The 16,755-nt window shown below is 32.1% G+C and overlaps 4 protein-coding genes across 7 annotated transcripts; 2 read left to right on the top strand and 2 right to left on the bottom strand.

Moving 5' to 3' along the window:
- Positions 1–1,038: 1,038 nt before the first annotated feature.
- LOC659697 (prestin) lies at positions 1,039–9,816 on the bottom strand. 3 transcript variants are annotated; one of them, XM_965976.4, is made up of 12 exons: positions 5,613–5,742; positions 5,518–5,559; positions 5,367–5,470; positions 5,050–5,310; positions 4,818–4,999; positions 4,607–4,771; positions 2,783–3,021; positions 2,393–2,732; positions 2,079–2,351; positions 1,518–1,673; positions 1,271–1,466; positions 1,039–1,224 (listed from the first exon to the last, which is right to left on the bottom strand). In XM_965976.4, exons 2-12 carry the CDS (start codon positions 5,526–5,528, stop codon positions 1,076–1,078), a joined length of 2,076 nt encoding a protein of 691 aa, XP_971069.1. In that variant the 5' UTR covers positions 5,529–5,559; positions 5,613–5,742; the 3' UTR covers positions 1,039–1,075. The 3 variants fall into 3 exon arrangements, with proteins under 3 accessions (XP_971069.1, XP_008200972.1, XP_008200971.1); XM_008202750.3 differs by lacking the exons at positions 5,518–5,559; positions 5,613–5,742 and adding an exon at positions 9,666–9,816; XM_008202749.3 differs by lacking the exon at positions 5,518–5,559 and having other exon boundaries at positions 5,581–5,726.
- Positions 9,176–10,344, top strand: LOC103315056 (uncharacterized). Of its 2 annotated transcripts, none has more exons than XM_015983724.2 (5): positions 9,176–9,366; positions 9,451–9,520; positions 9,894–9,988; positions 10,036–10,159; positions 10,208–10,344. In XM_015983724.2, the coding sequence occupies exons 1-5, from the start codon at positions 9,186–9,188 to the stop codon at positions 10,302–10,304; spliced, it is 567 nt and encodes a 188-aa protein (XP_015839210.2). In that variant the 5' UTR covers positions 9,176–9,185; the 3' UTR covers positions 10,305–10,344. The 2 variants fall into 2 exon arrangements, with proteins under 2 accessions (XP_015839210.2, XP_015839206.1); XM_015983720.2 differs by having other exon boundaries at positions 9,189–9,366; positions 9,418–9,520.
- A 921-nt stretch (positions 10,345–11,265) lies between these two features.
- LOC103315050 (hypothetical protein) lies at positions 11,266–12,504 on the bottom strand. Its single transcript, XM_008202751.3, has 2 exons — positions 12,227–12,504; positions 11,266–12,170 (listed from the first exon to the last, which is right to left on the bottom strand). Exon 2 carries the CDS (start codon positions 12,166–12,168, stop codon positions 11,392–11,394), a length of 777 nt encoding a protein of 258 aa, XP_008200973.1. The 5' UTR covers positions 12,169–12,170; positions 12,227–12,504; the 3' UTR covers positions 11,266–11,391.
- A 226-nt stretch (positions 12,505–12,730) lies between these two features.
- On the top strand, positions 12,731–15,704 carry LOC659901 (uncharacterized protein). The gene is made up of 7 exons (XM_966167.5): positions 12,731–13,076; positions 13,134–13,335; positions 13,501–14,521; positions 14,572–14,747; positions 14,797–15,143; positions 15,192–15,323; positions 15,374–15,704. Exons 1-7 carry the CDS (start codon positions 12,840–12,842, stop codon positions 15,656–15,658), a joined length of 2,400 nt encoding a protein of 799 aa, XP_971260.2. The 5' UTR covers positions 12,731–12,839; the 3' UTR covers positions 15,659–15,704.
- The last annotated feature ends 1,051 nt before the right edge of the window (positions 15,705–16,755 follow it).

The raw sequence follows: 16,755 nt of genomic DNA, 5'->3' as shown, positions 1-16,755 counted from the left end.
ATAAAATTTTTGGTAGCACCCAAATTACTTTTATTATGGAATTTTTCAATTTTACTTAATTAATTAATTTTCAGAACATTTTTTTACGGATTTTTTGCACAAAGCATGTAAGCATCACTTGTTCTTAGATGACACAAGAAATAACAATTTTTTGCAGCTACTTATTAGTTAGTTCATTAATTAATTTATTTTAATTAAAAGGATTAATTAGATCAAAAAATCTGAAAAAAATTACAGGCATAAAGAAAAAGTTACAGTACCATAGTAAACGCTGGATTCTACGTTAAAATAAACTTTTAGTAGACTCACCCTGTATAAGCTAAGTAGAAATATCAAAATTTCGAAGGTTCGCCGATTATTAATATTGTTTTTAATTCATTTAAATTTGGTAATAGTTTTTTTCTGTTAGTTTGTTAACAATACTGTAATCTAGGAAATTACCTCTATTAACTAAAGTCACAGGTAAAGTATAATAATAATTAATTTGTTATTAATTTAAAAAAATATTTTTTTGTTGAGAATTTCTAAAAATCGTTCAATTTCTACCCAACATTAATGTAATTAAAATCTACTGTCGTTTTGTAAAAATTAATAATTGCAACATTAACAATTAAATAAAAGATAAAAATAATTAAAAAAAATAATTAAATAAACGTCCGAAATTTTGACACGTCCACTAAAATAATGTTTTACTCCAAATCCAAGTCTGATAAAAAACTTTTAGAGAATATTACTGCTCCATAAGAAATTATTGAATAAAAATAAAAATATTTTTTTACCTTTAGGGTCCATTAAATTTTAAATGGTACAACGTGGTATTGAGGTAAATTGGATTAAATCGCTAAATGTATTTTGCAACACCTTGTACACAACTGCTTGTAAGTTTGTAATCAAGAAACAAATTAAAAATAAGATCATGGTAAAAGAATCCACGACGTTTATAAAAAAAAGTGATTACAAAATTGTTTGGTGTTTTGTGAGTAAATTGTCTGTTACAACACCAACAAGAAAGAAGTCCATAAGAAAATATAAACAAAATTTGGCTTTTTCATTATTTATTTATTTTTAGTTTGATTTATATTCGGCTAATTGTAGAAATAGGGGAAGCGCTTAGAGTAAATATCTCAGTAGCACACTCCACAGCATCGTGAACTGTGGGAAACGTCCGAATTGAACTCTTATGATTGATGAGACCACACTTGTTAATCATTTCGTAAATAGGTTCTGAAAAAAAAATTAAAAAAATTGCTCAACACTGATACACTTGTACCAGGACAGGCTGCAATGTAAACAGGAATATCAATCTTCTGGAAACTTTCAGTAACAATCTGAAGCATTGAAGCCCCCGAAGGATCCAAATGACTCAAAGACGAGAAATCTAAAATCAAACACTTTAACTCGCGATTGATTTTTCGTTGCAGTTTTGCGATTTTCTCATTCGGACTTTCAGGTTCTTTAACGTCGATCTAAAAACACAATTAAATCATTTGTAACCGGCGAACAATTTATTCGGTTACTTCGTCTCCGTATTTTGTCAGTTTTTTGCGATATTCGAGCTCTTTTTGCGGGTTTATATCAACGAGACGCAAGACTTCGCTCCTGAAAATGTTCCTAGTTGCAAAATTAATCCCCCCACAGTACTGAAATATTTTAATCCCCGGAATTTCAACCGCCTGAAAAAAATTCAGTTTTGATTTTTTTTAGACAAAACTACGGATATCTAAAGGTTAGGATATGAAACGACGCAATTCCCATTAATATCGCCAGTTGTTCCATTACCGTTAGTCTTCAGAAAAATGAATTTAAAAAATTGTTGTATTTGTATAACGGTTAACACAGCAAACAAAATAATACAGACAGATAGAGCATTTAATCCTCAAAAGTGAGATATAAACACAATGCAAAAATTTTAAATTTTAAATATTTTTTTCATGTTTCTTATAAAAATTTTAGCCGTCAGTTTTTCTATTAGCGCCCTCATTTTTCCCCGCTGTACAATTTTTTTGGGTTCAGAAAATCCAGCGATTTTGTATCTCGTTTCGCCTCCTAAGTTATAGTTCTCCGTAGCCATAACTCACCCCTTTGTACCGATTTATATTAATATAGAGATCAGTGCCCGGAACTGAGCCAAGCAAGCAAGTGTAGGGCTTCAAACTAAGCACAAAAATCGTAGCTAGAGACATGACAACACCGGTCAAAAGCCCGATCTCAATACTGACAAAAACCACAGTCAGAAAAGTGGCCAACCAGACAATAGCGTCCATTTTACTCATTTTCCAAAATCTGAACAACTGTTTGATTTGCCAAACCATTCCTTTGAGGGCCACAACTATAACACTGGCTAAAACACTCTAAAAACCAATCGATCATTTCTAAAAATTGTTCCCCAAACCTTTGGTAACGGCTCAAAAAATGGCCCAATCCAGAGTAGGACTATAAGTAGGAGAAAACACGAAACGAGTGACGCTATTTGTGTTTTTCCCCCAACTACTTGTTGAATTGTTGAGCGCGAAAGCGACGCCGTGAAGGGCATACACGAGAAAAACGAACCGAAAATGTTGCCAACCCCTTGCGCTAAAAGTTCCTGATTGGCGTCCACTTCGTAGTTGAGTTTTTGGGCGAAAATTAGGGCCATTGAAAGGGTGATACTGTACGAAACTATTGCTATCGTAAACCCGTCAAGTAGTACTGAAGTCAGTAGCGACATTGGGGGCATATTTGGGGCCGGAAGGCTACAAAGTCGTGTCAAAAATTGGGGATTTTATGTTTGTTACTAACATACCCACTGGGGATTTCTCCGACTACTTTAATCGAGTAGATTTCCTCAAGGCTGCAATATCGCGACACTAAAGTCCCTAATACGATTGCGATTAACTCGATTGGAATTGGAAATGAGGATTTTTTGGCCAAAAGTGGCTTAATCACTTCGTTGTTTGCAATGAGGATAAAGATAGTGACTAAAGAAATGACAACAGCCGCCGTGTTTGTTTCAGAGATCTCGTCAAAGACGCATTTTAGAGTCTGAAAGTGTTGGTAAAAAATTATAATCCCCTAGTAGCACAATTTGGCTGAGTTACATTGCGGTTGTATTAACGTTTATACAGGGTGACCCAGTAAAAAAATAATGTAACTTTATATAAACTGTTTTCGTTTCGAAATTATTTATACAGTGTGGAATTTTTAACTGGAATAAAATTCATAAGTAATTTTTGTAAAAAATCCTGAAACAAGTCGATTTTTGATTTTTTTTGCACATCAATTGGTGCATGCAGTTTTTGTTTATTCGTTTTCAAAAATGTCCAGTTTTTTTTTTCAAATTTAAGTGTCACCTCATGTAAAAGATCACTTTGTAAGGAATACAACGCACACTTTGTTTTCAGAATATTGTCAAAGCCTACGCGATAAAAAAATAAAAACCAATTTTTACAAGTTGAAATTAGGCAAAATACACAAGAAATGTTGCAAAATGTTAGAAATTCATGCTACTATCGTTATATTATTGCCCTGGAAAGGAACGGTGCCCATTTTGAACAATTGTTGCATTAAATAACGTTCAACTTATAAATTGATTTTTATTTTTTTATCACGTAGACTTTGAAAATATTTAAAAAACAAATAGTACGTTGTATTGCTTGCAAAAAAAGCTTTCATATGAGGTGTAACTTGACATACCATTACATTTGAAAAAAAAAGTTAGAGGTGACTATGCATTTCTGACAACAGATAAACAAAAACCATAGTAAGCAAGGAAAAATAAAACTTGACCTGTAAACCAAAAAGCTGAAATACTGAAAATAAATTTAAAGATGTGTGATTGAAACACTAAGACACTATGAGATTGAAAGACTGGAAGATTGAGAACATAATAAAAAAGTAGTTTGTTAAAAGTTGAATAACTTGAAAAAGTTAAATAAAACACCCGATTTTTGGTTTTTGCTTCTCAAAGATCATTAAATTGTCTCAATTAAAACTGTAACTCAAAAAATGCCAAAGTTAATAACTACAAGGATATAAAGATTTTTGAACAAATGTGGTACATTTTTATGTTTTGTGAGAGAATCATGCAAAATAATAGAGTTTTTTTCAAAAAAAAATTTTAAAAAATCTCTGTGAAGTCGCCTGTGAATACTTTCCAATAAATTTGCAACAAAAAAACTGAAAATATCCCGTAGTTTTAGCAATAATAGACATTTACTTGAAACACGCAGGTAATGTACAGGGTTTGCCAAAATGCAAAAAGTTGAATAACTCATTTTTTTTAATGGAACACCATGTATTTCTTTACACGTATCGATAGTATTTTTATAAGCTCTCTAACGATATGCCGTGTGTATATTTTTAAAAATAATTAAATTTGACCGTTCGTGCCATTTAAAAGAATCAAGTTAGCCTCGTATTTTCAAAATAAATGATAATAGAAAATTGAAAAAGATTTCAGAATTTAGACACTGTTTCCTAAACTTCAACGTGCTCTGAAAGACCGTTCTGAAAATATTTAACTGTATCCATATTTTTATGTATAACCTGTATAACCGTAATATAACCGCGCGATAAAGGTTAGAAGGTTATATAAGTGTGCAACTAGGGTTGTGTCTTGCGTATTTACATTTATGAAAACGAAAAGTCCCTTTTGTTTCGGTATTTTCAATCCTAACAAATCCTTGATTTGTGAGGCAATGACTTGAAAGGCGGCCCCAGTCGTAAATCCACTAACCAAAGTCTCCGAAAGCAAATTACTAACAATTCCTAGTCTCAGTACGTACATTACAAGCTGAAAATTCTTGAAATATTTCCATTGCTCGCTGAATTTCACTCACCTGAAACAAGGCTACAGTGAATGTGACTGCTGTAGCCACTTCCATGGGAGAATAGCGGTCATGGACCGACTCAATGACCGGATTTTCGCTCGTTGTATTAATTGAACTTTTCATGAAATACGAGGGATCGCTGTGTTCCAGCACGGCTTTTCCGGTCATCAAACAAACAACAGCGAAGGTTCCTGAAGCGGATTTAGCGACATTTGGTCGGGAAAATTATTGGGGGGTTTACCCATGGAATTGTGCCGGGAAGTCCCCAAAAAAAAGTAGATCAAGACTGGGAAAAAGGCCATGTAGATGCCCACAACTGGGGGGACGTTGCCCAAAAGAGCGTAGGCCATTCCTTGCGGAATGTGCATTATGGCAACAGTGAATCCTGAGATAAAATCGGCCAACAAATTTTTTCGCCATTTGTAATGACTCAGCCATTCGATCGCAGGGATTGTTTTGAGGACGATTCGTTTGAAATTTGTGTCAAAATCGAGGCTCAAACCTTTATAATTGATAATATGTATGTGGTGATAGAATGGAATTTGGTTTTCAACTTACATTTCTTTTTGTCGCTTTTGTTGTAATCAAAGTCTTTCCTGAGCTGGTCATGTTCGTAGATGGGTCTATCGATTTTGATTTGGCACCGCACTGCCTCGTCCATTCTTAAAAAAGAACATAAATTTTTCAAAATTGTCACAGCGCGACTTACTTTTTTGTCATGTTTATTTGAACGAACAGTTACAAACATTATCTGGAAGTAATTAATATTAACCTTAATTGCCTTCCTTATCGACGAATTTATACGTCAGGTGGGGAAAATATATGCTTATTCAGGCGTTTCCGTAAAACTTGGAGCGATTTTTTCGCAATGGACTTTTTCAACCTTCACCGGATTTCACAATTTATTAATAATTGTGCATTATTGTAACGCACTGGGTTAACACTGAAGAGAATTATTTGCCTATTTTGTGAGCCTTGTCAAGATAAGTATACTCTAATTTACAACTGTTTAACTTATTGTAGGTAGACTGTGTATCCTGCAAGTCATTAAAATATTTGAGAAGCGATTAAGAGTGACCGGAGCGTAACTTTGCCAAAAAAATAGCAACTATTTAGAGCAAGTGGAGCTTTCAGCGCTAAACTTAATCACCCATTAAATCATAAAACATGTATTTCATAAACGTTTGTTATTAATAGAGACCGGATTTTTAGGAAATTTAAAACCATTTTTTTGGTGTGGAAAAAGGTTGACAAAAACAGAAATCAGGTATTATGTTGTTATAAAAATCAGGAAAATAAAAACATTAAAACTTTAAATCCATTACACAAAAAAGCTATAAAGAAGTTAATTAACTGTTGAACTTAAATATTGTTCTAAATTTGCTATTGTTGTGCTGTTGTAAAATTAATCCGTTTAAAATCAGGCACTTCTACATTATCAATATTTTTTTCATTCAATTAAGATTTTTATTTTCAGATTTTTTTGTATAGTTTGTTACTAACTAATTTTTCCACAACTCTTAGAGTAGATTTAAAAAAAATTGCACTTTAGTCACGAGTTTAATTGCGTCAACAAGAGACAGGTCTACTGTTTCTAATTTTGTTATGCTATTTAGGTACTAATATTTCAGAGTGAAAAAGTCACTTTTCAAAGTGGCTTGACTAAAATAATGCTTTATATTTGTAAAGGTTTGTAAATCTTGAGAATAAGAGAAACACTAATAAATTGAAACTTGACATTCGAATAAAAAAATCTCGAAAAAAATTGAAAAATTTAGAAAATAAATGTGAAATATAAGAAATTAAGAAACCAAAAAGCTGAAATACTGAGAATAAATTTAAAGATGTGTAATTGAAACACTAAGACACTATGAGATTGAAAGACTGGAAGATTGAGAACATAATAAAAAAGTAGTTTGTCAAAAGTTGAATAACTCGAAAAAGTTAAATAAAACACCCAATTTTTTGTTTTTGCTTCTCAAAGATCATTAAATTGTCTCAATTAAAACATAACTCAAAAAATGCCAAAGTTAATAACTACAAACATATAAAAATTTTTGACCAAATTTGGTACGTTTTCATGTTTTGTGAAAGAATTATGCGAAATAATAGAGTTTTTTTCAGAAAAATTTTCGAAATGTTTGAATATGAACACGAACTAATTCATTATAAAAAACAAATTTTATCCACGATTTTTGAACCCAAGTGTAATAGAAAACTTGAAAGTTTTAAAACAGCGGTATTCCAGATGGTTTAGCCGACATTTACAAACTAATCAAAGAAAAATTTTTTGTTCAGTTTTGAACGCTCTATTATTGGTCTGTTTTACAGTTGGGAGTGCAATATCCCTCCCATATCCAATGACAAACGCTTCAATCGTCTTGCAGTTTTTTGTGCACTAGATAAACAAGTAGGAGGTAATCTTTATATTTTTATTGATCAATTACTCATTCCTGGAACAAATGAAACACCAGTGAACCGGTCTAAGAGCCGGTCCTTCTTCCAGAATAGGATTTCGCCTTAGGTGCAAATAAAATGGTCGATTGTGTTTAGTTTTTGAATTAATTTGATTTTTTTACGACAATACACATTTCTTTAAAAATTTATTAAGGTAAAATAACTATGAAACTGAAAAATTTGAAGTAATGATTTTAAACTAAATACTAATAAAAAACTGAAACAAATATCTTTTTTAAATTAGGAAGGTTAAACACGACTGTAGGATGTTTAAAACTCATTTAGGAAACAACAATTCAATTTGGAAATTTAGGAAAAATGAAAAGGGTGTCATATATTTCCATTTTTAACAAAACAAATTTATTTTAATTTTAAACTACAAACTTGAAACTACATAAAACATACAATAATAAAATCTTCAGTGTAAACGATTTTTCAACTTAAGTGTAATAGAAACCTTAAAATCATCTTAGAAAACAGCAAAATTCCAGATGGTTTGGTCGACATTTACAAAATGAACAACAATTTTTTGCTCAGTTTTGATCATCTTATGATTGGTCTGTTTTACAGTTGGGAGTGCAATATTTGTCCGATATCCAGTGACAAACAAGTAGGAGATGATTTTTATATTTTTATTGGTCAATTACTCATTACTGGGACAAATGAGACACCAGTGAACCGGTTTAAGGGCCTGTCTTTTTCACAAAACGGGATTTCTTAGATGCTAATAAAATGGTCAATTCTGCATAGTTTTTGAAATAATTTGATTTTTTTGACCAAAATACACATTTTTTTAAGTTCATTAAGCTAAAATAGCTATGAAATTGAAAAATTTGATATAATGATTTTAAACTAAATACTAATAAAAAAATTTAAAAAACATCTTATTTTAAATTGGGAAGGTTAAATACGACTGTAGGATGTTAAAAACTCATTTTGGATACAACAAATCAATTAGGAATTTGTGAAAAACAAAAAGGGTGTCAACTATTCATTTTTAACAAAACAAATTTATTTAAGTTTTAAGAAAACGCCTTAAAAATTGTGGGTAAGCAAAGTTATTAATAATAATTTATTGATTTCCCCGTTTTTCCTCGATTCAATTCAACTAACCTGGAGAAACCTATTTTAGTGCTAGAAACTACATAAAACAGACAATAATAAAAGCCCCAATGTATGTTTTAGTAGGTGTTAAAGTCATTTCAAATCGAGCAGAACCGCACCGAGTCGTTCTATTTATAAAAAGAATGAAATGAAACAAACGCTTACTTTGCGATTTTTAATTTTTATTTAAAACGTGTCTCACGATCACGATTTTTTGTTGCTGCCATAAATCCAACTCTGCGATCTTTTACGACTTGGTTTACTCCAAAAGCATTAAAGTGGGATTAATTTAACGATTGTAAATCTTCGGCAAGCGCATTCATAAATATCCAGAAAATTTTATAATCTATTAGAGTTGGCAACTTCGAGTGTCGTTATTATTTTTCATATGCAATTTTAATATTAATAAAAATCACTCGGCAGGTGAGATATTACTTGGCAAGCTTTGTTATGTGGTGTTTATGTTGTTTATGGCTTGATCAAACTTGTAAAAAATTATGTTAAAAATAATTGTTTCGAGTCATATGATGTCTGGCAAATAATTCGGGTCGCATTAAATTGTTGTTCACTGGGTTTTATTTCCGCTTTATTGACCCAAGAGTGTTATTTTTGGAGTAAAAAATGGGCATCAGTAATATTTTTGCTATTTTTTCTGGCAAAACTGTCAGATCTGATAAGTTAAATCTGGGACGGTTTTTTCACAGGTTGGCTATTTTTAACTTGAAATATGCATTTGTCGCATTCTTCTTCACAGACCAACATTTTTTATAAAAACAGCTTCAATTTGAAAAAATTGCAGGTATTTTTCATTTGTAAATGTGTAAAGTAGATGTTTTTAATTATAGATCAAGCTCTATAGTCACATACAGTTTAATATTATCCTTCTCGTGTATAAGTCGCGCTAAATCTCTTCGCACAAACATTGAAAACATGGCATGTGAAAATTTACTCGGAGTGGTGATTGTTTTAATTAAAATTTTTGGCTCCTTCAGTCAAAGTAAGTAAAAACAGTTATTAGAAAAATATTAGTGAAGAAACCGATTAATAGGGCTTTCCTACGGAGAACCTTGTAATTTTACAGAAGAATGCTCGGATCATCGATACGAATGTCTTCCTGCTGAAGAAGAGATTTTGCGATGTCTTTGTGATAGGTAATTTAGGTAATTACAATTTAAAAAAGCCAGAGTTATTTTAAGGCTCGAATAACATAAAACAGAGCAATTAGTATATCACTGGATTTGAAAGCAAGGTCGAATTCTGCTCGTATACAAAGACAAGAATAAAAATTTTACGTACCTGTGCTTTATGAGAACAAAAGACCAACTCTACTAGTTTTGTTCTCTTTCGCAAACATTACATTTTCTAATTAACACTAAACTCATCACGTAAAAACTAAACAAAACTTGGCCCGAAGTCAAATATTAAGTGATAAAAAGAAAACATCACTGTTTATATTGCTTTACATTTGTGTAATGTAAATATTGCAAAACGAGAGACAAGAATTTGCAATTAATTTTATTCCAGATTTCATTCTTGGATGGGCGAAAATGTGGGTTGTGTTCAAATGTTCAACGCTTCGGAAATAATGAATATGACTGTGACTGTCACAGACAACATAAGTGAGTTTGAATAAAAAGACAAACAGAAATTTTACAATGATTTTTAGACCAACTAGAGGAACAAGTGGAGGAAGTGATTAAAGTTCAAATCGCTGCAGGATTATTTGTCTTTGGGATGGTCATATTTGCGTCAATTGCTGTAACAGTGTTTTGTATTTACGTCCACGTGAAGTAGGTTTTAAGTCATAATTTCGCACTTTTAATAAAAAATTTTTAAAGGGACCGCAAAGTGGGTAAAACAGTTTCGTGCAAGAAGAAACGAGAAGGCAAGAGCACGCTTCGGGTGAAACCTATGCCATCAACTTCTCTTGTATAATTTTTTATTTAAATTTGAATAAAAGACAAAGTATTTTAAAGTATTTTTATTTTTGTGGTGATTGGCTCTAAAAATCAAGTACAGTGCTGCTAACTGTGCTATTTGCATAATCTTAAACGGACTTATTGTAAATAAAAGTCACTATTCTACACGTTTAAAAATAATAAAAAAAAATTAAAAAAGTCAAACCAATATTAATAATAAAAGACAATGTAAATAAAATAAATAGATAAAGATTCCTCTATTCTCCGAATTCTCATTCAGATGTATTTTTGCATTTTTTCAAAATTCTTCTCTAGTTTCGGTTGGAATTTTTCTAGATTATTTCCTTAGCTCTTCTCCTCTTCTTTAGATTTTTTTCTAATTTTTTTCAAAAGTTGTTTATACAGGGTGAGTCAATAATGGGTTACTTCTGACATGTCCTAAGATGCAACTAAAAATACTAATTGCACTTCCCACTTGGATACTTCGTTTGATTTTTAAAAACATTAATTGAATCAAAGGTTTTTTACCTTTTAAATAATAATAATGATACATAATGAAATTTTTTAGCAAAACTGTCAAGACAAACTTCTCCAAATAATCTTAAAATGAGCAAAAACCGTAAAAAATCCACCGAGAATCAGATGAGGATTTCTTGACCAATGCAAAAAGTGCGACTTAAGAAATGACAACAACTACCAAGTTTGTTTAAGAATCCTTTTAAAAACCGCAATGTCGGTAAAGGGGATTCCTCTATAAGATACAGTGGTATGATTCCGGGGAAACCCACAATGTTAGTGTCTCTTGATAATTTTTTATTTACACCATGTTTTAACCAATTTTACGAAGCCTACTCCTCAAAATGTAATCAACAATACATATGGCAATAAAAATAGATTAAAAATTTTGAAAAATTAGGATTCCCTAGTTTGAACACCACTCCTGTTTAAATTACGTGAAACACAAATAAAAGACAAACAACTTTCAAGGTACTTTTATTCATGTGATGATAAAATGAGGAAATAAAAATTCTAGTAATAACACAAAATAATTCTTACAAATACATACAAAATTTATAATAGAAAAAAACAGTCTTTGCTCGAGTTTAATCATTGTTAGACGACAGCCCCTTTTTTTCAATGGCAACTAGAATTGCAGAATTCAAGATATCCACCACATTGTATTCAACACTCAAGTCTTCAGATTCACAATCTTTTGTCGGATTGCACTCTGGAGGTGGTTCCAGACCTAACTCCTGTCTCAGAATTTGACTCCTGACTGTGTCAATCTTTTCTAAAGCATTTTCTGCGAGTTCAGACAAAGAGTTCTCTTTTTTTGGCAAGTTGGATTGTAGCCCATGTGCTTGAATTGCCACTAAAATTCCTTCATCTTCAATATGTCCATCTTCATCGCAATTTTCGACAAAATCTTCAGCATCGAAGGGGGCAGAGCCCCAAGTCTCCAAAACGCTGTTTATCGTGTTTTCAATGTAACCACGCGCGATTTGTCTCGCTTGCCATTTTCGCAAAAAATAGTCCTGGTTTTTGGGATACGGTGATACTAAAGTAATAGGTATTTCATTTGATATGGATTTGTCAATGTTTTTTGAGACTTCTTCTTCCTCATCACTGTCAAAGAACGACTCAGATTTGGCAAGGAAATTATCAATACATTTTCTCTCTTCTGATGCCTTATGCTGAGCGCATTCACAAGGACGTTTCTCCTCATCTTCATCCACAGAAGGCTCCGATTTGTTCTGGTAACTAGCTTTAAGGTGGTATTTCCCCTTCACTTGCCACACGTATTTGGCTTTCTTTAACGGCCTACCAAACTCGCAATTATCGCCCTGTTGCGAACACTCCCCAGTATCTTCGTTTCCCATTGCTTTTAAGAAGAAAATTCGAAATAATTGACCCCAATATCGAGATTTCACAACTTACCAACTAGCCCAAGTATTGATCCCGCAAAATTTACGTTACGCGTTCGAAATGGTAGGAAAACGACGGCTTTGTACGTTCATCCAAAAGGTTAATTCATTTTTAAGAAGAAATGAAAACAATTCTCATTTGAAATCGAACTGAAATCACTTATTTGTTTGGCTCAATTTGACGTTTAATTATAAAAACAGATGACAGGAATTTTTTTCTATTTTGGGACACACAAACACATAATCGTCACTGTTTAATACGTTAGAACGCACAAGTGCAAGAAAGACAGCCGATGTGTTACGTTACCAGAAAAGAACGTGGTGTTCGATTAGCAAAACTGCCAACAACACAAATAAAATAGCACTAGGGGATTACGTAATTAGAGGAATTTTTAATCTCTTTAACCACAAAAAATTTATTTTCCATTATTTCCGCTTATAATAAACAATATAGTTCAATTTCACAAGGTTTGAACATTTTTTCAGATTTTTTTAACTCATGTAAATGTGGAACCTACCCTTTTTAAGGTCACAGTTGTCAAAGATTCCATAACCTTGCTTTTGCACGTTTTGTATATTTTTCTTACTTTTCACGAATGTGACCAATTTTCCGCTTAATTTTTACTATGTCAGCTAAGAAGGTAAAAAGGTCGTCAAATAAACCAAAAACGAGGAAAGAAATCCGCAAAGAACAAAGAAAAAGTAAAAAAAGTCGACGTCATGAGTATTATACAAATAGGAAAAAACCGGGCCAATTTGTGCGAATTAATCCACAAATGGCTGCAGAAATATACGGTGAGGAAGCTACAAAACCAGCAAAAGAATCTAATCAAGGAAAACAGAAAAATCAAGTAAAAACAAAGGTAAATAAATTTGGTTCCCCACTTGGTCACGAACAATGATCCCTTTAACTAATGCAGATGGAGGCCGAAAATGTCCGAGATAAGGAGAAAAAACAACAAAGTAAATTACAAAAAGACATGAGCAAACAAAGAAATAAACAATTAGTGGAAGCTAATTTAGAGGAAGACCGCACAATACGACGATTGGAAAAACAGTTGAAGTTGAACAAAAGAAAATCAAAATCGGTGCCTGCTTCGTTCAGCAGAGACGGCTTGGACTGTATCCTTCAACATTTTTCATTACGATTTGTTATTTTTTTCGTACGTTATGTTCTTTTTTACAATAAATGAAGCAAACGTTAAAAATATAAATACCGGGTGACTATTATTAAGGACTGATTTTTGTTTAATAGTTAATTATTAGTTTTAACTTAACAATAAATAGATTTGTTGGAAGTTTGTGATCCAGAAAATTTGAAAAATACGGCACTTGCTGAACAACAATTAGCTGAAGTAAATGATGAGTTTGAGGAAGATTTGGTTTTAATGACAGAAGATAAACCTTCTAAAATTCGGAAACAAACCGACGATTATCTAAACTCATCTGAAGATGAAATTGAAGAAGAGGAAAATTTTAGTGAAAGTGAAACTGAAGAAATTCCAGATATGAAGAAGCGAAAAATTGATGAAATTAATGACGATAAAAGTGAAGATTCAGAAAGTTTTGAAGAAGAGGAAAACTCAGACGAGGAATCCCCTGAAAAAACAAATGACGATGGAACGTGGGAAGATATTTACGGCCGTTTGAGGGCCAAAGATGGCTCTGTTGTAACGAGTCAAAAATACGTTCCACCTGGTGCAAGAACGTTGCTAGAAAATGGACCAGAAGATAAAATGAGGAGCCAAAAACTGGAGAGATTAAAAAGGCAACTCAAGGGTTTGATAAATCGATTGGCTGAGAGTAACATGCACAGTATTGCCACACAAATTGAAGAGCTGTATATGAGCAATAGCAGAAACGACATGAATAATACAATCACTAATTTAGTGACTGAAGCTTTAGTGTCAAATATTCTAGCACCAGAGAGACTTTTAATGGAACACATTTTACTAATCACGATTTTACACGCGAATGTTGGGACGGAAGTTGGTGCTCATTTTTTGCAAACAATCGTAAAGATGTTTGACGATTATTTGAAAAAGTCAAATGTTGAAGATAAAAAACTGGACAATGTTGTTGTAATTTTGGCACAACTCTACAATTTCAAATTGTTTGATTGCAAATTAATTTACGAGATTCTTGATACTTTGGCTGAAAATTTTGAGGAAAAACACGTCGAGTGCATTTTACATGTTTTAAGAAATGTCGGTTTTAATTTGCGAAAAGATAATCCAATTGCGCTTAAAAATCTAATTTTGAGTCTCCAAAAACGGGCGTCTAATGCCTCCAATGAGCTAAAGGATAAGTAGGTTTTATTAATAATTTGATTAATTCCTTAAATTGGTTTTTCAACAGTTCTAGAGTAAAGTTCATGTTGGATATTCTACTAGCAATAAAAAATAACAACGTTTCAAAAATCCCAAATTATGACACAACTTACTCCGAACATTTGAAAAAAATCATGAAAGGTTTTATCCGAAAAGGCAATTATGTCACCCAACTTAACATTTCTCTGGAAGATTTACTTAAAGGTTGCTCAAATCGGAGTAAACATTTCGTATGAGTAATTGCAAGTTTTAGCTGAGGAAAAGGGCAAATGGTGGGTTGTGGGTTCGGCATGGGTTGGCAACACTGATAAAACCCCAGAAAATGTTAAGGAAACTCCAAATTCATTTTCACAAAAACTATTAGAATTGGCAACAAAACAGAGAATGAATACAGACGCTCGCAAAAATATTTTCTGTGTTATTATGTCAGCGGAGGATTATTTAGACGCGTTTGAAAAACTCCTCCGTCTTTCGTTGAAAAATCAGCAAGAACGCGAAATTATCCACGTGATTTTACACTGTTGCTTGCAGGAAAAAGCGTACAATCCGTATTACGCGACTTTGGCGCAAAAATTCTGCGAGTATGACCGGAGATTTCAGGTAAAAAAAATAATCCTGCCTGCGATTTTAAAATTGCCAGTGTTGCAGATGACGATAAAATATTCAATTTGGGACAAACTAAAGGCCCTTAAGGACCATTCCGCGACCCAAATCTCACACTTGGCCAAGCTTCTGAGTCATCTGTTCATAGAAAAAGGTCTCCCGATATCGACATTGAAGGTTTGTTCCGGCAAATTATAAAACAATGTGTTATTATATTCTGGTTGCAGGTCGTCCAGTTCAGTGAATTGGATAAAGTCACTTTGCGATTTGTTAGACAGATTCTGTTAGGGATTTTATTACATGAGGATTTGGATGTTTGTAAAGGAGTTTTTGAGAAAGTGGGATTTTCTGACAAGTTGAAAATGTTCAGGGAGAGTTTAAGACTGTTTCTGCACCATTTTTTGTTGAAAAATCTTGAATCGCATAATGTCGAAGAGGAGAAGAAAGAATTGTTACAACAGAGGGTCAAAATCGTGGAAAAACTCTTAGTTGGGAGAGAAATCAGATTGTAATTACTGATAAACACACGTGAAATAAAATATTTTTTACAATCGAGAACTGCTGTTTTATTTAAATTTCATTGAAAACCAAATAAGTAAATAAGGAGTTTTTTTTACCTAGACATCTAACAACTCTATGCGTTTTCGTATGAGTGTTATTCAAATTTTTTTTACTGGAACATTTACTACCGAAGTGACTCTATAACGCTCTGAACTCGGAATTCGCCAATTTTGGGACACACTGTATAAATAATTAAGTACCTGTACCTATTAAAAATATTGATTTTTTATATTCCTGAATGTAATGACTAATAAAAAAGGTTATTTGTTCTTATTAACCGACATTATATGTAAATATGTTTGTCGAAATAACTACGTTATTACCTGTAAAATATTTTTTGAAAGTTATTCTAATGCAAAAATAAAAGAAAAACCTATTTGCAGTTTATTAATTATTTAGCAAACCGATTTGGACCTAATTTCCGATACGAATAAACTTCCGTTAAATTTTAGCTCTCTGTTAGTTGTTAAGGTAATACGTATCTGATTGGCGTTGCTATGTTTTAACTGAGGCTTAAATTTATCTCTCCGTTAGGTAAATGTGTTTCCAGAAACTAGGCCTTATTTATTAATTTAACAATATTTGACGGAAGAAATTGTTGTTGGTTGTTTACGGCTGGGATGTAAATAAGCATTAAATTTTTGGCGACGTTTCAATTTTAATTAAATCATCATCAGGCTACAACGAGAAACCTAAGGTCTGTTGACTTTTGTAAATGTTTAACATACCTTTTTACAAAAGTCAACAAACCTTAACCGAACTGGATCGTTTAAAAATAAAATTCTAAATTACCATCTCAAATAGTACTTAGGTACTTATATTTTTGGACCATTTTTTATAAAAATCGACTTATTTAAAAAAAAGTTGGTTATTAATAATAATGAATTTAAATAAAAATAAATATTTATTTCCTACAGGGTGAATTAATTGTGGTATATTTCTAAAATTACTTTGAGAGCAACCAAAAATACTAATTAATTATAATTACCACTTGATACAGTATGGAATTGAACCAAAATTTGTTTTTATGTTTTATTAAATTATTAAT

The sequence above is a fragment of the Tribolium castaneum genome, chromosome 4 (assembly GCF_031307605.1).
Source record: "Tribolium castaneum strain GA2 chromosome 4, icTriCast1.1, whole genome shotgun sequence".
NCBI classification, from domain to species: domain Eukaryota; kingdom Metazoa; phylum Arthropoda; class Insecta; order Coleoptera; family Tenebrionidae; genus Tribolium; species Tribolium castaneum.
This window is presented reverse-complemented; position numbering and strand designations above follow the sequence as displayed.